This window comes from Pelophylax lessonae, assembly GCF_965119305.1.
Source record: "Pelophylax lessonae genome assembly, chromosome: 10".
NCBI classification, from domain to species: Eukaryota; Metazoa; Chordata; class Amphibia; order Anura; family Ranidae; genus Pelophylax; species Pelophylax lessonae.
Genome location: NC_138777.1, coordinates 134294651 through 134312018, shown reverse-complemented (window position 1 = coordinate 134312018; position 17368 = coordinate 134294651). Strand labels below are relative to the sequence as shown.

The following is a 17368-nucleotide window of genomic DNA, read 5'->3' as shown; positions in this document are numbered from 1 at the left end:
AGTTGCAACATGATTATAAACTTAGAATTGCAAGATACTTACTTCTGCTAGGTCACATTCCTAGGTAACCAGTTTTCCCCTTTTTTAATTTTTGTATTGCCTTGGTAAATATTAAATGCCAATGTAATACAGATTATCCATTGCATGTCACTTTTTAAAGTATATGTGTAGTTACACTTACGGTCATTACAGACTGGTCCTGCATAGGTTGTCATGGTGCAATCACATGTAAAGCCATCCCACTGTTGTAGACATACACCAAGGTTGCCACAAGATTCTTCTGAACATGTTGTGCTTGGGCCTGGAGAAAAAAAAAAAATTTACTAAATAACTGGGCATTGCTAAATACAGCACGCTTAGGCTTGGTTCACACTGCAGTGACTTGGGATCCAACTTGTGAGACACCAAGTCGCATGAGATGTGAAATCCCATGTTGGTCAATGAGAGTAGTCTTAGATTAGCACTAATGAAGTCGCTCCGACTTTAGAAAAGGTTCCTGTACAACTTCAAGGTGACTTCTATCCGACTTGTTCCCATAGACTTTAATGGAAGTTGTCTTCAAGTCAGAGCCTCATCTATATTGATGTGATTTGGATCAAACCTTACAGGAACTAGTAGCTTTTTCGGAGGCTGCACATCCCAATAAACATTAAAGAAAAATTCCCCAGGGTTTTTTTTTTTAGCAGCAATTCATTCCAAAGGACAAGTATTTATAAAAGTACAAAAGATTCTTTTATTTTACCATTCTGTTATGAAATAGGTTTTCCAAGAATAAAAGTATGAACTCTGGTTTACAAAAATATTGATAAAATCATATTGAACAGTGAAGAAAAACTTAATCCCCTGTGATCAACTTTACAGGTAATTTAAATATGATTATCCTTTTTCCATTCAATCACTATATATTACCATCCCCATTTCTTTTTCTCTAACCACCCCCCTCCCCCCATATTACCATCCCTCTTTTCATCACTTCAGCATTTGCTTGACTCAGCCCACTTCCAATTCATTTTTAATTATTGATCTAGTATTATGATTTACGATTAAACCAAATTATATTGTGCAAGCTTTAGTACATCTTGATCACTTAGATGGTACCTTTGGGCCTTTCCATCTATACAATTTAAATAATATGATGCTTATGTAAAAAAAGCCTTTTCACTATGATAACAATTGGGGTGCTCTACCCAACTACTAATTCAGTTACCTCATAAGGGAGTGGCAAGGTTGTAGGTGTGTTTAGGTTGTGGGTGTGTTTCTTGTGAGATTTGGGCCAGTTAAGTGTAATTACTCGTAAGCCACTTTTCTCTTACAGACGCCTTATGAGCCCTGTGGACTTTCTGGTGAATATACCTGTTCAACATCTCTGGTTACAAACTCTTCTTATTATCCATTAGCGGTAAATATAATTATCCTTTTCTGAAACCAAACATAGAAATGCATATATATATATTTCTTATAACGTTTGTATACTCTGCAGATGTAAAAATACCCCCCTGAAGAAGACCACTGCCCCTGCTTTATGATCGAAACAACGCGTCAGTGTCAATATGCTGTAGTATCCGTTTGTAAATGCATGTATTTTTCTTCGCTGTTGAATATCATGTTATCAATATTTTTGTAAACCAGAGCTCATACTTTTATTCTTGGAAAACCTATTTCAAAACAGAATTTTAAAAAAAATAATCTTTTGTACTTTTATAAATACTTGTTCTTTGGAATGAATTGCTGATAAAAAAAAACCCTGGGAAAATGTTCTCTTGTTTTTCACCCAGGCAGTGCATGCCATCTCCCTGTATGCTGTTATCTCTGCATACCTGAACAAGACAAAGTCCCTTCAAAGTTGCATCAAAGTAGTACTCGATCACCAGCAGATTGCGAGAAGCAAGGGCACACCATAAGTAACGCGACTTTCAGATCGCAGTAGCGTGAATCAAGCCTTAAGGTGAAAATCTCCCTTTTATACAGCATTTTATGGATTTTTACTTCTGAAATTTTAAATAAAACTCCAAAACACCCAAAAAAAAGAATGGGGTGGGGGAATCAAAACATTTTTTTTTTTTTTTGTACAAATGTATTATAGGGTAGTTCACATATTCATAGATACTACTCGCCTGGATTGTTTTTCCAACCTAAAGTGAATATTCACCCACTCTCCTTTTTTTCTTTTTTACCCCTGCTTACGAGGTGGTCCCTTGGGCACATTTTGGATACTCAATGCCAAAAACTACAAAAAGTCTTACACCAGGAGGGTCACAGCACTACACTCTCTCTGGATTTACCATACCAAGCCAAAAAACTGTGTATGGCATAAATATGACCTCAATTTATAAATGTAAATATAAATACAGCAATCAATAAATTATGTGAACTACTAAGCAGGTAGCCCAACACCTAGACACCCAACTACTACACACATCAGGGAGAGGGAACTCCAACTCCGAAGACAAAAGCAAGGGAAGGGAGAAAGCAGCGCAGACCTCTGGTGTACAGTAGTAAAAAGATCAAAGAGCTTTATTAAAAAAAAAAAAAAACTACATATTATATACTCTCAAAATAAAATGTGAAAGAGCGTATATAGTCCATGAGAAAGAGTCCACTCAACACACTACACAGTCGCAAGGAAAGGATGGATGAGCAGCCAGAGTGTCAAAAACACTGTGTGGCCAGCTGACAGGTGAGGAGCTGGGCTGGATGCCAGGAGTCTCTGCTGCTCCTGCTCAGCTTGCTCAAATCCCAGGACAGCACTCAGTGGAAGATGGTCTCCTGTAAAAGTGAGGTTGCAGGATGCATTTCGGGGACTCCTCTTCTTTAGCTCTGAGCTTTTACAAGAGACCATCATCCACTGTTGTTTTTAATGAAGCCCTTTGAACTTTTTTACTACACCAGAGGTCTGTGCTGTTTTCTCCCTTCTTTTACACTTCAGATACTCACCCACCTAGAGGATTTAGCACTGTCCCACTGAGATCCTCTTGTCTTCTGCCACCGCTCGGTCCCACAAAAAAGGTAAATAAGCAAAAAAAAGAAAAAAAAAAACAACACTAGTCATGTAGCAGAAGGGTAGATTGGAGGTAGATCTGTTCAGAGGGTAAAGATATGCTTTAATTGTTAGATACAGGCTGTTGGAAGTGTCGTTGAAATTAATGGAGCTTGGAGCATAGAAATTTGCTCAGTGCGCTAAAAACTTTGCTGCGCTGAAAAGCGCAGTTGTGGATATTAATACGTGCTAAACGCCATTAATACCTTGTACTAAAAAGTACAATGTACAGCTCTTTTGTATAATGTTATCCCAGCACGCTCGGCGAAAAAGAAAGGAACGCTGTGTCAATTCGATGCCAACAGAAGATTCTCTCTGCTTTACAGAGCAGAGCTCAGGTTTATTTCCAGCCAGAGAACAAAAGGGGGTTTACAGGTGAGTGGCTTCAAGACCACCAATCACAGAAATGTATACATTCAAAATTACAATAGAAAAGAGGAGTGAATGTTAACGGATAACACAGCCGTGTGCAGAGACTCTAACCGCCAAGTGAACAAAGCAACATGGCTGTCACATGGATTCTCATGGACTCGGCCACACTAATTCACAAGCATGTACTCTCATCATAACCTGTTTTGTTAGTGTTAATCCTATATAATATAGTTCATAAAAACCATATTTGATAGTGATCATGCCATTGTTCCAGTGAATTTGACTTTACTATATCCGTAAAAGACAATAGCAGCATTATTTCAATCATATGGATCAAATATGACAGAAAGATGCCAGCCATTAATCCTGGTAAAAAGGAAGATATTAAAATGATAAGAATTCCACATCACAAACATATCTCCGCAGTGAATACCAGCAAGCCACCCACACTGCCAGGCGTCAGCCACTGACCCACAACAAGGTGACAGCAGACAGCCATCCCACAACAGGGTGCCAGCAAGTCACCCACACTGCCAGGTGTCAGCCACCGATCCACAACAGGGTTCCAGCAAGCCACCCACACTGCCAGGCGTCAGCCACAGACCCACAGCAGGGTGCCATCCAGTAACCCACACTGCCAGGCATCAGCCCCCGTCCCAAAACAGGGTGCCAGGGTGCTAGTCAGGAGGACAAACAGAGTCACTAATGAATCTTACATGCCACTTCATTGACAGTGGATGGACAAAAAGGCAATTGGTTTTGAATACAAAAGTGATGCAAGGATCCCACACTGGGGAGTAGAGATGGACGAACATCTGCCACGGCGGTTTGCGAACATCAAGTCAACCGCAAGTTCGTGGCGGACCCCATTGACTTTAATGGGAGGCGAACTTTAAAAACCTTTAGGTCATATTTGCAGCCACAAAATATGTACTAGCTGTGCACAAATACTCCCAGCACATGGACAATGTCATAACAGAAGTATTGCAATTGTAAAAGTTGCCCTAATTTTTTTTTTTTTACAGCAAGAATTTTTTTTTTTTTTTCATAAATCAGCCAGAACTGACAGCAGCCGGTAAATACATGTCTAATACATATAGGGTCCATTCACACATCTGTAAAATGGGTCCGCATCCATTCCACAATTTGACGGAACCTTTACAGACCCATTGTTTTTCAATGCTAAGAATGTAGTATTCTGTGGCTGAAGGTACATTAGGCATTCACAGGTAACAGAAGTAAGTGTCGGCCATTCCAGGCCTCAAAAATTAGCCCACATGGGTTTACCTGACAGCTAAGTACTTAGTATTCTGTGGCTGAAGATACATTAGGCATACACAAGATAAAGAAGTAAGTGTCGGCCTGTATAGGCCCCAAAAATTAGCTCACATTGGTTTAACTGACAGCAAAGAACATAGTGTATTTGATGGCTGGAGGTACATTAGGCATTCACAGTATACAGAAGTAAGTGTCGGCCTGTATAGGCCCCAAAAATTAGCCCACATGGGTTTAACTGACAGCAAAGAACATAGTGTATTTGATGGCTGGAGGTACATTAGGCATTCACAGTATACAGAAGTAAGTGTCGGCCTGTATAGGCCCCAAAAATTAGCCCACATGGGTTTAACTGACAGCAAAGAACGTAGTGTATTTGATGGCTGGAGGTACATTAGGCATTCACAGTATACAGAAGTAAGTGTCGGCCTGTATAGGCCCCAAAAATTAGCCCACATGGGTTTAACTGACAGCAAAAAACGTAGTGTATTTGATGGCTGGAGGTACATTAGGCATTCACAGGATACAGAAGTAATTGTCGGCCTGTATAGGCCCCAAAAATTAGCCCACATGGGTTTAACTGACAGCAAATAACGTAGTGTATTTGATTACTGGAGGTACATTAGGCATTCACAGTATACAGAAGTGTCGGCCTGTATAGGCCCCAAAAATGAGCTTGCATGGGTTTAAATGACAGCAAAGAACGTAGTGTATTTCATGGCTGGAGGTACATTAGGCATTCACAGTATACAGAAGTAAGTGTCGGCCTGCATAGGCCCCAAAAATTAGCCCACATGGGTTTACCTGACAGGTAAGAACGTAGTATTTGGTGTCTGGAGGTACATTAGGCATTCACAGAAAAAATAATTGTCGGCCCTGAAAGGCCCCAAAAATTTGCCATTCAATGGTCATGAAATGCCTTTTATGCCACTGTATGTAGCGAAGACAAGGACCAGGAATTGATTTGGGTGGATGGCGGTCTGGCAGATATTTGTGGCCTGGCATGAGGAATTTCAATGAAACATGGTCTACTGGTCACAAGTGTTGAATTCCTCAGAGATCCATGCCTTATTAATTTTTATAAATGTGAGATAGTCTACACTGTCATGAGCTAGGCGAGTGCGCTTATCGCTCACGATCCCCCCTGCTGCGCTGAATGTCCTTTCGGACAGGACACTGGACGGGAGGCAAGCCAACATTTTAATTGCAAATTGTGCAAGCTCTGGCCAGAGGTCAAGCCTGCCCACCCAGTAGTCCAGGGGTTCATCACTCCTCAGAGCGTCCACATCGGCCGTTAACCCGATGCAGTCGGACACCTGTCGGTCTAGGCGTTCCCTCATGCCGGATCCGGAGTACAGCTGTCGATGGTTCAGCTGAAAGAAGGATCTCATATCTGAAGTGACCAAGACATCTTCAAACTGCCCTCTTCTTGCAGGCGCAGTTGAATTGCTCCCCGCAACTGTCTCTCTGTGACTGGAAATTCCTCTGCCAGCGCACGGAAAAGCAGAATGCAGCATTTTCCGCAGCAAGGCCTGGAAGCCCTGCATTCTGACCGCCCTCTGTGATTGTGGTAACCTTTCCGCCATTTTGTGTTTGTACCGGAGGTCTAAGTACGTTGCCACCCAGTACTGCTCCTCGGCCTTTATGCATTTTATACGGGGGTCCCCTTAAAACACTGGAACATGAAGGCCCCCATTCACACTAAACTGGAAGCGGTGTAGTGGCCTGCTTCCAGCTCATCATCTAGGATAATGTTGTCCTCGTTCTCCTCCCCCCATCCACGGATAACACCAGGGATCCCAGAAAGGTTTAAAGCATGCTCTTCTTGCTCCTCCTCATCCGCCCCGGCACCATCCTCCTCTTTAGACTCCTGCTGTTGATTTGTCTCAGATGGAGTAGCACCCACTGGGAATTCATCCAACATTGCGACTTCCTCATCTTCCTTCTCCTGCTCCTCGACGGCTTGATCAATGACACAACGCAATGCATGCTCCAGAAAGAAGGCTTAAGGTATGATGTCACTTATGGCGGCCAGTGTGGCTCTTGGCTTCCAGGCACAACAGACGCAGCACAGCATGGCAACGTCTCACCTGGCATGTGGAATAGGTTCTGGGGATCTTGGGCGGTGCAGTGGAAGAGACGGTAGCAGTGGAAGAGGAGGAGTCAGCCGAGGAGGAGAGGGAGGATGGAGGAGAAGAAGAGGCAGGCCTGCTTGCAATTCCTGGCGGTACAACTAAACCTACAAGGGTGCAACGGGTTACATACTTGACGGCCGTCAGAAGGTTCACCCAGTGGGCAGTAAAATTGATATACCTTCCCTGCCCGTGTTTGCTAGACCTTGTGTCTGTGGTCAGATGTATCTTGGCACCAACACTGTGTGCCAGAGATATATTAACTTGCCACTGAACATGACCATACAGCTCTGGAATGCCCTTCTGTGAGAAATATTTCCTGCCTGGGACCTTCCTTTGTGGTGTTCCAAAGGCCACAAATTTGCGAAAGGCCTCAGAGTCCACCAGTTGATATGGCAGTAGTTGGCGGGCTATCCGTTCCGACAAGCCAGCAGTCAAACGTTGGGCAAGAGGGTTATCCGGCATCATCATTTTTTTCTGCTCCAACATTTGGACCACAGAAGCCTGCCTTTTTCCAGAACTACGTGACGACGGCATCATGGCAGGTGGAGTGGAGGACAAATGTGAGGAGAGAGGAAAAGGGGCTGGATGGTGAGAGCCTGGAGTGTGGCTTTGTGGGTTCTGACGGTGTTTCTCCCACTGGGCTCTGTGATGAGAGTTCAGGTGCCTTCTTAAGGCGGTTGTCCCTAGGTGAGTGTTGGGCTTACTGCGACTTATGCGTTGACTGCAAAGGCTGAAGATGGCAACACTGTTGTCAGCAACGGGCACATTAAAAAAAGCCCACACTGCTGAGCCAAGTTGCCGGTGTCCTGGGAGCGCCAGATGTGACTGTACATAGTTGATGGCTCGCTCCTGATACATTTGCAGTCTGCTTTGTACCTCTTGTGCAATGCACGTTCTGCCTGCCTCTCCTCCCTATTTGCCGGTCCGTCTCTCCCTCTGAACTCCCTTCCTCTTCCTCTCTTGTGGCTACCCATGTGACGTCCATAGACTCATCATCATCCACGTCACCTTCCCCACCACTAACATTCGAGATCTCGGAATAGGCAGCAACAGCGGTGACCAACCTCCTTGGGCTGATCTGGGTACTGTCCTCAGACTGCTGAGAGGCGGCTGTTGCTACCTCCTCTTCCTGATCTGATTCCAACAATGGCTGCGCATCGCAAACATCTTGTGATGGATCGGAAAATAATTCCAGTGACTCAAGCGGAGGGTATGTGGTGGTGGTGGTGTCTTTGGGGGTGCACACAGCAGAGAGCAAAGAGGTTGCAGATAGAGAGGATGAGGAGGGTGCAGAAGAGGAAGGCTGAGTGAGCCACACAACCAAGTCTGGTACATCCTTTGACGTAATTGCATGTGGCTTTTGAAACTTCACAGTTTGGCTCCGGCCTACTGCTCCTGCCCTACCCCTACCAGCCCTGTGTACATGTCTGCCTCTTCCTTTGCCTGTCATGTTTGTTAATTACCCTGTGACAAAAGTCTCTAGAGAATCGCAGTATATCTGGAAAAAGGTAGATAACACCCCACTTCAATCTGTGGTATTGGGGTGCCACAGGTTTATCACACCAGTTCTACAAATAATTGGCCAGTAACTGTTGTCACTGTGTGCAGCACAATCAACACAGCAAGAGACAAATACCTATAAAAGTGCTGCGCCAGAAATACTTAATCAATATAAAAACATGTGATACTGATGGTGTAATAATTTATCAAAAGAATCTAGAATAAAGTCCATAAGTGTCCAAATAAAGGTGAAAAGAAGAAACTTCCAACAAGGTAGTGAAAAAACCAAGGTGGTAGGAAAATCATAAAAATTTCTTCACAAACACCGCTGTGCATATATCCCACCACCGGCTAGATTGGTCTCTCACCTCAGCCATAGACCCATAAATGGTCAGAGATCGCATATATCAGCTGTAGCAGCCTGGGGATTATCCTCTCCTAGCTCTCTCGGACAGCCCAACATAGATCACTCAGGTGGGGATGGATGAACTCCAATCAAACTCAGAAATCGGTGTGTATATAAAACAAAGGGGACATATATAGTGCTCTCCGTCTGAATACCAATGTCTTTATTAGATATAGTAAAAGGTACTCACATTTAGCGGCACTCAGCGGTGCACGCAATGCAGACAAATACACATGCAGCTGGGACAAAGGGAAAGTACAATGTCAGGTACGCAGGCTCCGCCCCCTATACGCGTTACGTCAGAGCTAACCAATAGCCTTCGACTTCTTCAGTAGGGGTGGAGACTGCTTGACCTACCCTTCATTATAAAGGTGCCTCCCCTTGTAAGGGTTCATTCCGATTGGATATGGCTCGTATGATCCACCCTGCATAATTACACAGCCTCAGGACACCGGAACCAGAGATCGGGGAACTCGATCTACAGTGTCATGCTATGCATATGCATAAATGGGCGAAAAAAGTAATCTAATGCAGCCAATCCTGTCTATATAGGTAAACCAACTAGGAGACTGCGTACCTACGCCCGCCATTTCCCTGAGTCCTTCACAGATATGTTAATACCGATCATTAAAAACATAAATAAACATAATTTGAAATTACAGCCTATATTTAATACATACTCAAAACTCATATTGTATATATCTTAAAGGTACATATTAAAACAGTATATAAGATATTTTAAAATTAAAAACACCTATTTGGAAAGTCTCAATAAGTCCACCAATGCCATATGTATGCAGTCACTCGACACATACACCTATATTTTTTTTTTGTTTAATTTCTGTTTATTGAAAATTTTTCAAAAAGACAAAGAAAAACAGAACATAGACCATACAATCCGACATTAAATACGGTAAATAGCCATGGAACAGTATCAACGAGTGCAGGAACATCTCAGTGCGCGTCAAGCACACCCAGTCATGAAAAGTCTGAGAAAACATACTGATAGCACAACATCTTGCATCATAAAACCAATGTCAGAGAGCGCCTTTATGAAAGTGAAAGGATACAAAAAAGCAGAAAAGAAAGGGAAAGAAGAGGAAAGAGCAGCAGGAAAAGAAAAAAGGGGGGTAAGAGGGGGGAGAGGAGGGTGGGAAAGTAGGCCATGGGTAACTTATGTACCGAATAATAAAAACTTTAATCAGATAAGATTACATTAGAAGGTGATAAACCAAGGGGGGGGCGTCCTCAGTGAGTAGGGCCATGTAGGAAGAGGTGTTTTTAAAAGAAGACCAAGGTTGCCAGGCAGAGTGAAAATGGTCCAGTTTGTCACGGGCTATGAAAGTAAGTTACTCTAATTGGTAAGTCGTATCAATTTTCCGTAGCCAGTGACGTATCATGGGAATGGTCGGTGAGCCCCAGAGGGCGGGGATTAGGGCTTTGGCCGCATTAAGCATGTGAGGGATCATTGATCTTTTGTACTTAGAGAGCGGCATGTTAGTCCCATGCAGCAGGACAACCCAAGGATCTGATGGAATCGTAACTTCCGTGATCACATGTATAAGCCGAAGGACTTCCGACCAGAACGGTTGTATTATTGAACAGTGCCACCAGATGTGTGCGTGCGATGCAGTATATCCGCATCCCCTCCAACATAACGGGGAGATGGCCGGAGAGATAATATGCATTTTCCGCGGGGTATACCAACGGGACAATAACTTGTAGTTGGAGACACATACACCTATATATGCCCTGAGATATTATCATAAAAATCCATTGTTTAAAAACATGTGTAAAATCAATTGATAAAAATCAGAAAATGTTACAAAATATTAAAAAATATATTTTATCATACCAATAAAAGTAGAAAAAGGTATTATATAAATCCCGAGATGGTTAAAAACCTAAGAAAAATTTAAAAAATGTAATCAACGATCACTGATAAAACAGTTCAAGTCAAAATCTATATTGAGTCCTCTGGGTGACAGAACCTTGGCTTCATACACCCAGAAGGACTCTCTTTTACTCAGCTGGTGGATGTAGTTACCCCCTCTCCAATGTTTGTGGACTTGTTCAATATCCCAAAATTGGAGAGAATTGGGTTTTCTATTGTGTACCTCCCTGAAATGCCTGGAAACATTATGTGAAAGTTCACCTTTCTTGATGTTTTTGATATGTTCGGCTATCCGTATATTCAGGGGTCTCAAGGTATGACCCACATACTGGAGCCCACATCCGCATTCCAGCATATACACGATTCCTATCGTGGAGCAAGTGATCAAGTCTTTAATTTGATATTCCCTACCAGTGCTATTAGATGTAATTTTTTTCCTTTTTTTACGATTATTTCTAGCATGGCGACAAGGACCACATTTCCCACAAGCGTGGAACCCTGATAGGAACTGGAATACAGTGTTCTTCTGAGGTCTCGGGGGATTTATGACCCCAGGTGCTAGCCTATCTTTTAAAATGGGTGCCCTTCTGTATATAAAACCTGGTTTCTCAGGGAGATGGGGTCCGAGAATTTTGTCTTGTCTCAAGACCCCCCAGTGTTTTTAAATAATTTTTTCAACCTGTTTATGTTGCGTATTAAAATCCAGGATTAATGTAAATGAATTTGCTCTAGGCTCAGATTGTCTTTTATTCGCCAAAAGAGTATCCCTATCCAGCGCTGATACATGTGCTAGATCGGATGTTACTTTATTCATATCATATCCCTTTGCACGGAACCGGTCAACTAATATCTCAGATTGAGAGATAAAGTCTTCTTGGTTGGAGCAGTTTCTTTTAACCCTGATCAGCTGTCCCTTAGGTATATTAAATAACCAGTTCTTATGGTGACAGCTGTCCATAGGTAAGTAAGCGTTTCTATCGGTCGGTTTAAAATAATTTCTAGTGTTTATCCAAACCATCTTTAATGAACAGCTCCAAATCTAAAAAATGTAACCTCTCTTTACTTTCGGTCCATGTTAATTCGATACCCCTATTATTAAAATTCACTCTATTTTTAAAAGTATAAAAAGGTTCATCACTGCCTTTCCATATTATCAATAGGTCATCTATGAATCTCTTATAAAAAATCAATTCCTTAGGTCGATTGAATAAAACCACTTCCTCCTCCCACTGAGCCATAAAAAGATTGGCTACACTGGGGGCAAACCTTGCCACCATAGCCACGCCCTTAATTTGTAAAAAATAGTCACCATCGTATCAAAAATAATTATGAGCCAAACAAAATTTTAGGCTCTTTAAAATAAATGTTACATGTTCCATATCCAGATCTGTGTCTGTTAAAGAACATGCCATGGCTTCAATGGCAGCTTCATGTCCAATTACTGTATAGAGGGAGCTGACGTCAGCCGTAGCTATAATGCAGTCCTTGGATATATTAAGCTCCTGTAAGATCTGGATGACATGTTTTGTATCTTTAATAAACGCTTTGGTACGGGTGACCAAGGGTTGGAGGTAGAAGTCTATATATTGCCCCAACCTGGAGCTCAGGGATTCTATGAGGTGAGGTGTTTAGAAACTTGGTAGCACATGATTTGGAACATGTCAAAATTAAAAAAGTACAAGATCCACAATGGATAAGAAAAGGTATCTCGAGTTTGGAACAGAACAAACAGCTAGTGATACGCCCAGCTGATAAAGGGGGCGGTATTGTAGTAATGAGTGTAGAGTATTATAAGAATGAGATGAATAGACAATTGTCAGATTCTAGTACCTATTCTCAATTAAGAGGAAATCCAGTAATTCAATATAAAAATGAGTTGGAGACACTTATTAAAAAAGGATTTGATACAGGGATCCTGAACAAAAAAGAAGCACTTTATCTCAATCCCCTGACATGTAGAAACCCAATTATTATTTCCTACCTAAAGTACATAAGAGTATTGAGGCTCCTAGTGGGAGACCCATTATTAATGGTATAGAATCCCTGAGCTCCAGGTTGGGGCAATATATAGACTTCTACCTCCAACCCTTGGTCACCCGTACCAAAGCGTTTATTAAAGATACAAAACATGACATCCAGATCTTATAGGAGCTTAATATATCCGAGGACTGCATTATAGCTACGGCTGACGTCAGCTCCCTCTATACAATAATTGTACATGAAGCTGCCATGGAACCGTGGCATGGTCTTTAACAGACACAGATCTGGATATAGAACATGTAAGATTTATTTTAACCACTTAAGCCCCGGAGGATTTGGCTGCTAAACGACCAGAGGGTATTTTGCGATTCGGCACTGCGTGACTTTAACGGACAATTGCGCGGTCGTGCGACGCTGTACCTAAACGAATTTGGCGTCCTTTTTTTCCCACAAACAGAGCTTTCTTTTGGCGGTATTTGATCACCTGTGCGATTTTTTGATCACGCGCTATAAACAAAAAAAGAGCGTAAATTTTGCAAAAATAGCAATATTTTTCCCTTTTTTTTATATGAAATTCCCCCCCAAAAAAATGTAAAAATCAAAATTTTTTAATATTTTCGGCCAATTTGTTTTATGCTACCTATGTTTGGTAAAAAAAATCGCAAAAAGCGTATTTTGATTGGTTTGCGCAAAAGTTATTGCGTTTACTAACAAAGGGAAAGATTTTTATCATTTTTGTTGTTTTTTTTTTTAACGCGTAATGGCGGCGATCTGCGATTTTTTTTGCGGTACTGCGACATTGCGGCGGACAGATCGGACCCTTGACTGACATTTTTGACACTTTTGGGGTTACCAGTGACATTTCTACAGTAATCAGTGCTATATATATGCACTGTTACTGTAAAAATACACTGGTAGTGAAGGGGTTAACTTTATTTGAGAGGGAGGGGCTGTGTGTGTCCCTAGGGGCGTGATTCTAACTGTGATTGGCTGTGGCTTCAACTGTATGCAGAGTGATCAATGGATCTACATAGTAGATCCATGTGATCATCTCTCATACAGAGAGGAGAATGACAGGCAGCTTGTTTACACAAGCTGCCTGACTTTCTCCCTCTCCCCCGCCGATCGCAGAGTGGCCGGCGGCGATCGGGTCCGCCGGTCACACGCACGGGGGGGTCCGTGACCACGCGGGAGCGGGAGCGCGCCTCCGGCGGCGCGCGCTCGCTCCCTAAACCCTCACAGGCGAGCGACGTAGACCTACGTCACTTTGCCTGTGAGGGGCTGACCGCCGCCGTAGATAGTCGTGCGGCGGTCGGCAAGTGGTTAAAGAGTCTAAAATTTTGTTTGGCTCATAATTATTTTTGGTACGATGGTGACTATTTTTTACAAATTAAGGGCGTGGCTATGGGGGCAAGGTTTGCCCCCAGTGTAGCCAATCTTTTTATGGCTCAGTGGGAGGAGGAAGTGGTTTTATTCAATCGACCTAAGGAATTGATTTTTTATAAGAGATTCATAGATGACCTATTGATAATATGGAAAGGCATTGATGAATCTTTTTATACTTTTAATAATAGGGGTATCGAATTAACATGGAACGAAAGAAAGGAGAGGTTACATTTTTTAGATTTGGAGCTGTCCATTAAAGATGGTCAGATAAACACAAGAAATTATTTTAAACCGACCGATAGAAACGCTTACTTACCTATGGACAGCTGTCACCATAAGAACTGGTTATTTAATATACCTAAGGGAAAGCTGATCAGGGTTAAAAGAAACTGCTCCAACCAAGAAGACTTTATCTCTCAATCTGAGATATTAGTTGACCGGTTCCGTGCAAAGGGATATGATATGAATAAAGTAACATCCGATCTAGCATATGTATCAGCGCTGGATAGGGATACTCTTTTGGCGAATAAGAGACAATCTGAGCCTAGAGCAAATTAATTTAGATTAATCCTAGATTTTAATACGCAACATAAACAGGTTGAAAAAATTATTAAAAAACACTGGGGGGTCTTGAGACAAGACAAAATTCTCGGACCCCATCTCCCTGAGAAACCAGGTTTTATATACAGAAGGTCACTCATTTTAAAAGATAGGCTAGCACCTGGGGTCATAAGTCCCCCGAGACCTCAGAAGAACACTGTATTCCAGTTCCTCTCAGGGTTCCAAGCTTGTGGGAAATGTGGTCCTTGTCGCCATGCTAAAAAAAATTTACATCTCATAGCACTGGTAGAGAATATCAAATGAAAGACTTGATCACTTGCTCCACGATAGGAGTCGTGTATATGCTGGAATGCGGATGTGGGCTCCAGTATGTGGGTCGTACCTCGAGACCCCTGAATGTACGGATATAGCTGAACATATCATAAACATCAAGAAGGGTGAACTTTCACATAATGTTTCCAGGCATTTCAGGGAGGTACACGACAGAAAACCCAATTCTCTCCAATTTTGGGGTATTGAACAAGCCCACAAACATTGAGGGCAAAAGAGAGTCCTTCTGGGTGTATGAAGCAAAGGTTCTGTCACCCAGAGAACTCAATATAGAATTTGACTTGAACTGTTTTATCAGTGATCGTCGATTACATTTTTAAAACGTTTTTTTAGGTTTTTAACCGTCTCGGGATTTATATAATACCTTTTTCTACTTTTATTGGTATGATAAAATATATTTTTTAATATTTTGTAACATTTTCTGATTTTTATCAATTGATTTTACACATGTTTTTAAACAATGGATTTTTATGATAATATCTCAGGGCGTATATAGGTGTATGTGTCGAGTGGTTGCATACATATGGCATTGCTGACTTATTGAGACTTTCCAAATAGGTGTTTTTAATTTTAAAATATCTTATATACTGTTTTAATATGTATATATACGATATGATCAAGATATATATACGATATGAGTTTTGAGTATGTATTAAATATAGGCTGTAATTTCAAATTATGTTTATTTATGTTTTTAATGATCGGTATTTACATATCTGTGAAGGACTCAGGGAAATGGTGGGCGTAGGTACGCAGTTTTCTATTTGGTTTACCTATATAGACAGGATTGGCTGCATTAGATTACTTTTTTCACCCATTTATGCATATGCATAGCATGACACTGTAGATCGAGTTCCCCGATCTCAGGTTCCGGTGTGAGCTGTGTAATTATGCAGGGCGGATCATACGAGCCATATCCAATTGGAATGAACCCTTACAAGGGGAGGCACCTTTATAATGAAGGGTAGGTCAAGCAGTCTCCACCCCTACTGAAGAAGTCGAAGGCTATTGGTTAGCTCTGACGTAACGCGTACAGGGGACGGAGCCTGCGTACCTGACATTGTACTTTCCCTTTGTCTCAGCTGCATGTGTATTTGTCTGCATTGCGTGCACCGCTGAGTGCTGCTAAATGTGAGTACCTTTTACTATATCTAATAAAGACATTGGTATTCAGACGGAGAGCACTATATATGTCCCCTTTGTTTTATATATACACCAATTTCTGAGTTTGATTGGAGTTCATCAATCCCCACCTGAGTGATCTATGTTGGGCTGTCTGAGAGAGCTAGGAGAGGATAATCCCCAGGCTGCTACAGCTGATATATGCGATCTCTGACCCTTTATGGGTCTGTGGCTGAGGTGAGAGGCCAATCTAGCCGGTGGTGGGATATATGCACAGCAGTGTTTGTGAAGAAATTTTTATGATTTTCTTACCACCTTGGTTTTTTCACTACCTTGTTGGAAGTTTCTTCTTTTCACCTTTATTTGGACACTTATGGACTTTATTCTAGACTCTTTGGATATTTATTACACCAGCAATATCACCTGTTTATATATTGATTAAGTATTTCTGGCGCAGCACTTTTATAGGTATTTGCATATTATTTGTGAGGTGTTACACAATTTGTGTTTGCACCCGGATTATTGCACTGATATTTGTATACTTATTTGCACCAGTATTAATTTGCTGTTTCAATTGTTCATACCATTTTTGTTTTTTTCACTAGTTGGTTGCGCTGATAATTTATTGATTATCAACACAGCAAGAGAGGCCAAATTTTTGCAGGACTAAAATACACTCTTAGAAAAGAATACTGTTAAATAACATCCCACTTCAATATGTGGTATTGGTTTATCACACCAGTTGTTCAAAAAAATGGCCAGGGAGTTTGGCACTGTGTGTATAAGACTTAACTCAGCAAAATAGGCAATATTGTTGCAGGACACAAATACACTTGCAAAAGTATACTCAGATAACACCCCGCTTCAATATGTGGTATTGGGGGGCCACAGGTTTATTACAACAGTTCTAGAAATAATTGGCCAGTAACTGTTGTCACTGTGTGTAGCACAGTCAACACAGCAAGAGAGGCCAAATTTTTGCAGGACTAAAATACACTCTTAGAAAAGTATACTGTTAAATAACACCTGCTTCAATATGTGGTATTGGGGGCCACTGGTTTATCACACCAGTTGTTCAAAAATTGGCCAGGAAGTTTGGCACTGTGTGTATCACACTTAACTCAGCAAAACAGGCAATATTGTTTCAGGACACAAATACACTTGTAAAAGTATACTCAGATAACACCCCACTTCAATATGTGGTATTGGGAAGCCACTGGTCTATCACACCAGTTGTTCAAAAAATTGGCCAGGGAGTTTGGCACTGTTTGTAGTATTGCTGCAGCAATGCTCAGTTACCACACCTGTCACAATGCTGCACAATGCACAATAATACTACTAATCCACTATAATATGCTTTCCACAAAGTA

At 41.7% G+C, this 17368-nt stretch overlaps 1 protein-coding gene across 7 annotated transcripts in view; it reads right to left on the bottom strand.

Moving 5' to 3' along the window:
* The window catches only part of NRXN2 (neurexin 2), a 2537771-nt gene that overhangs the window by 938961 nt on the left and 1581442 nt on the right, over positions 1-17368 (bottom strand). For all 7 annotated transcript variants that reach the window (XM_082270633.1, XM_082270634.1, XM_082270627.1 and 4 more), the window contains one exon: positions 182-301. In XM_082270633.1, the coding sequence (XP_082126759.1) occupies positions 182-301 (120 nt within the window). The remainder of the gene's footprint in view (positions 1-181; positions 302-17368) is intronic.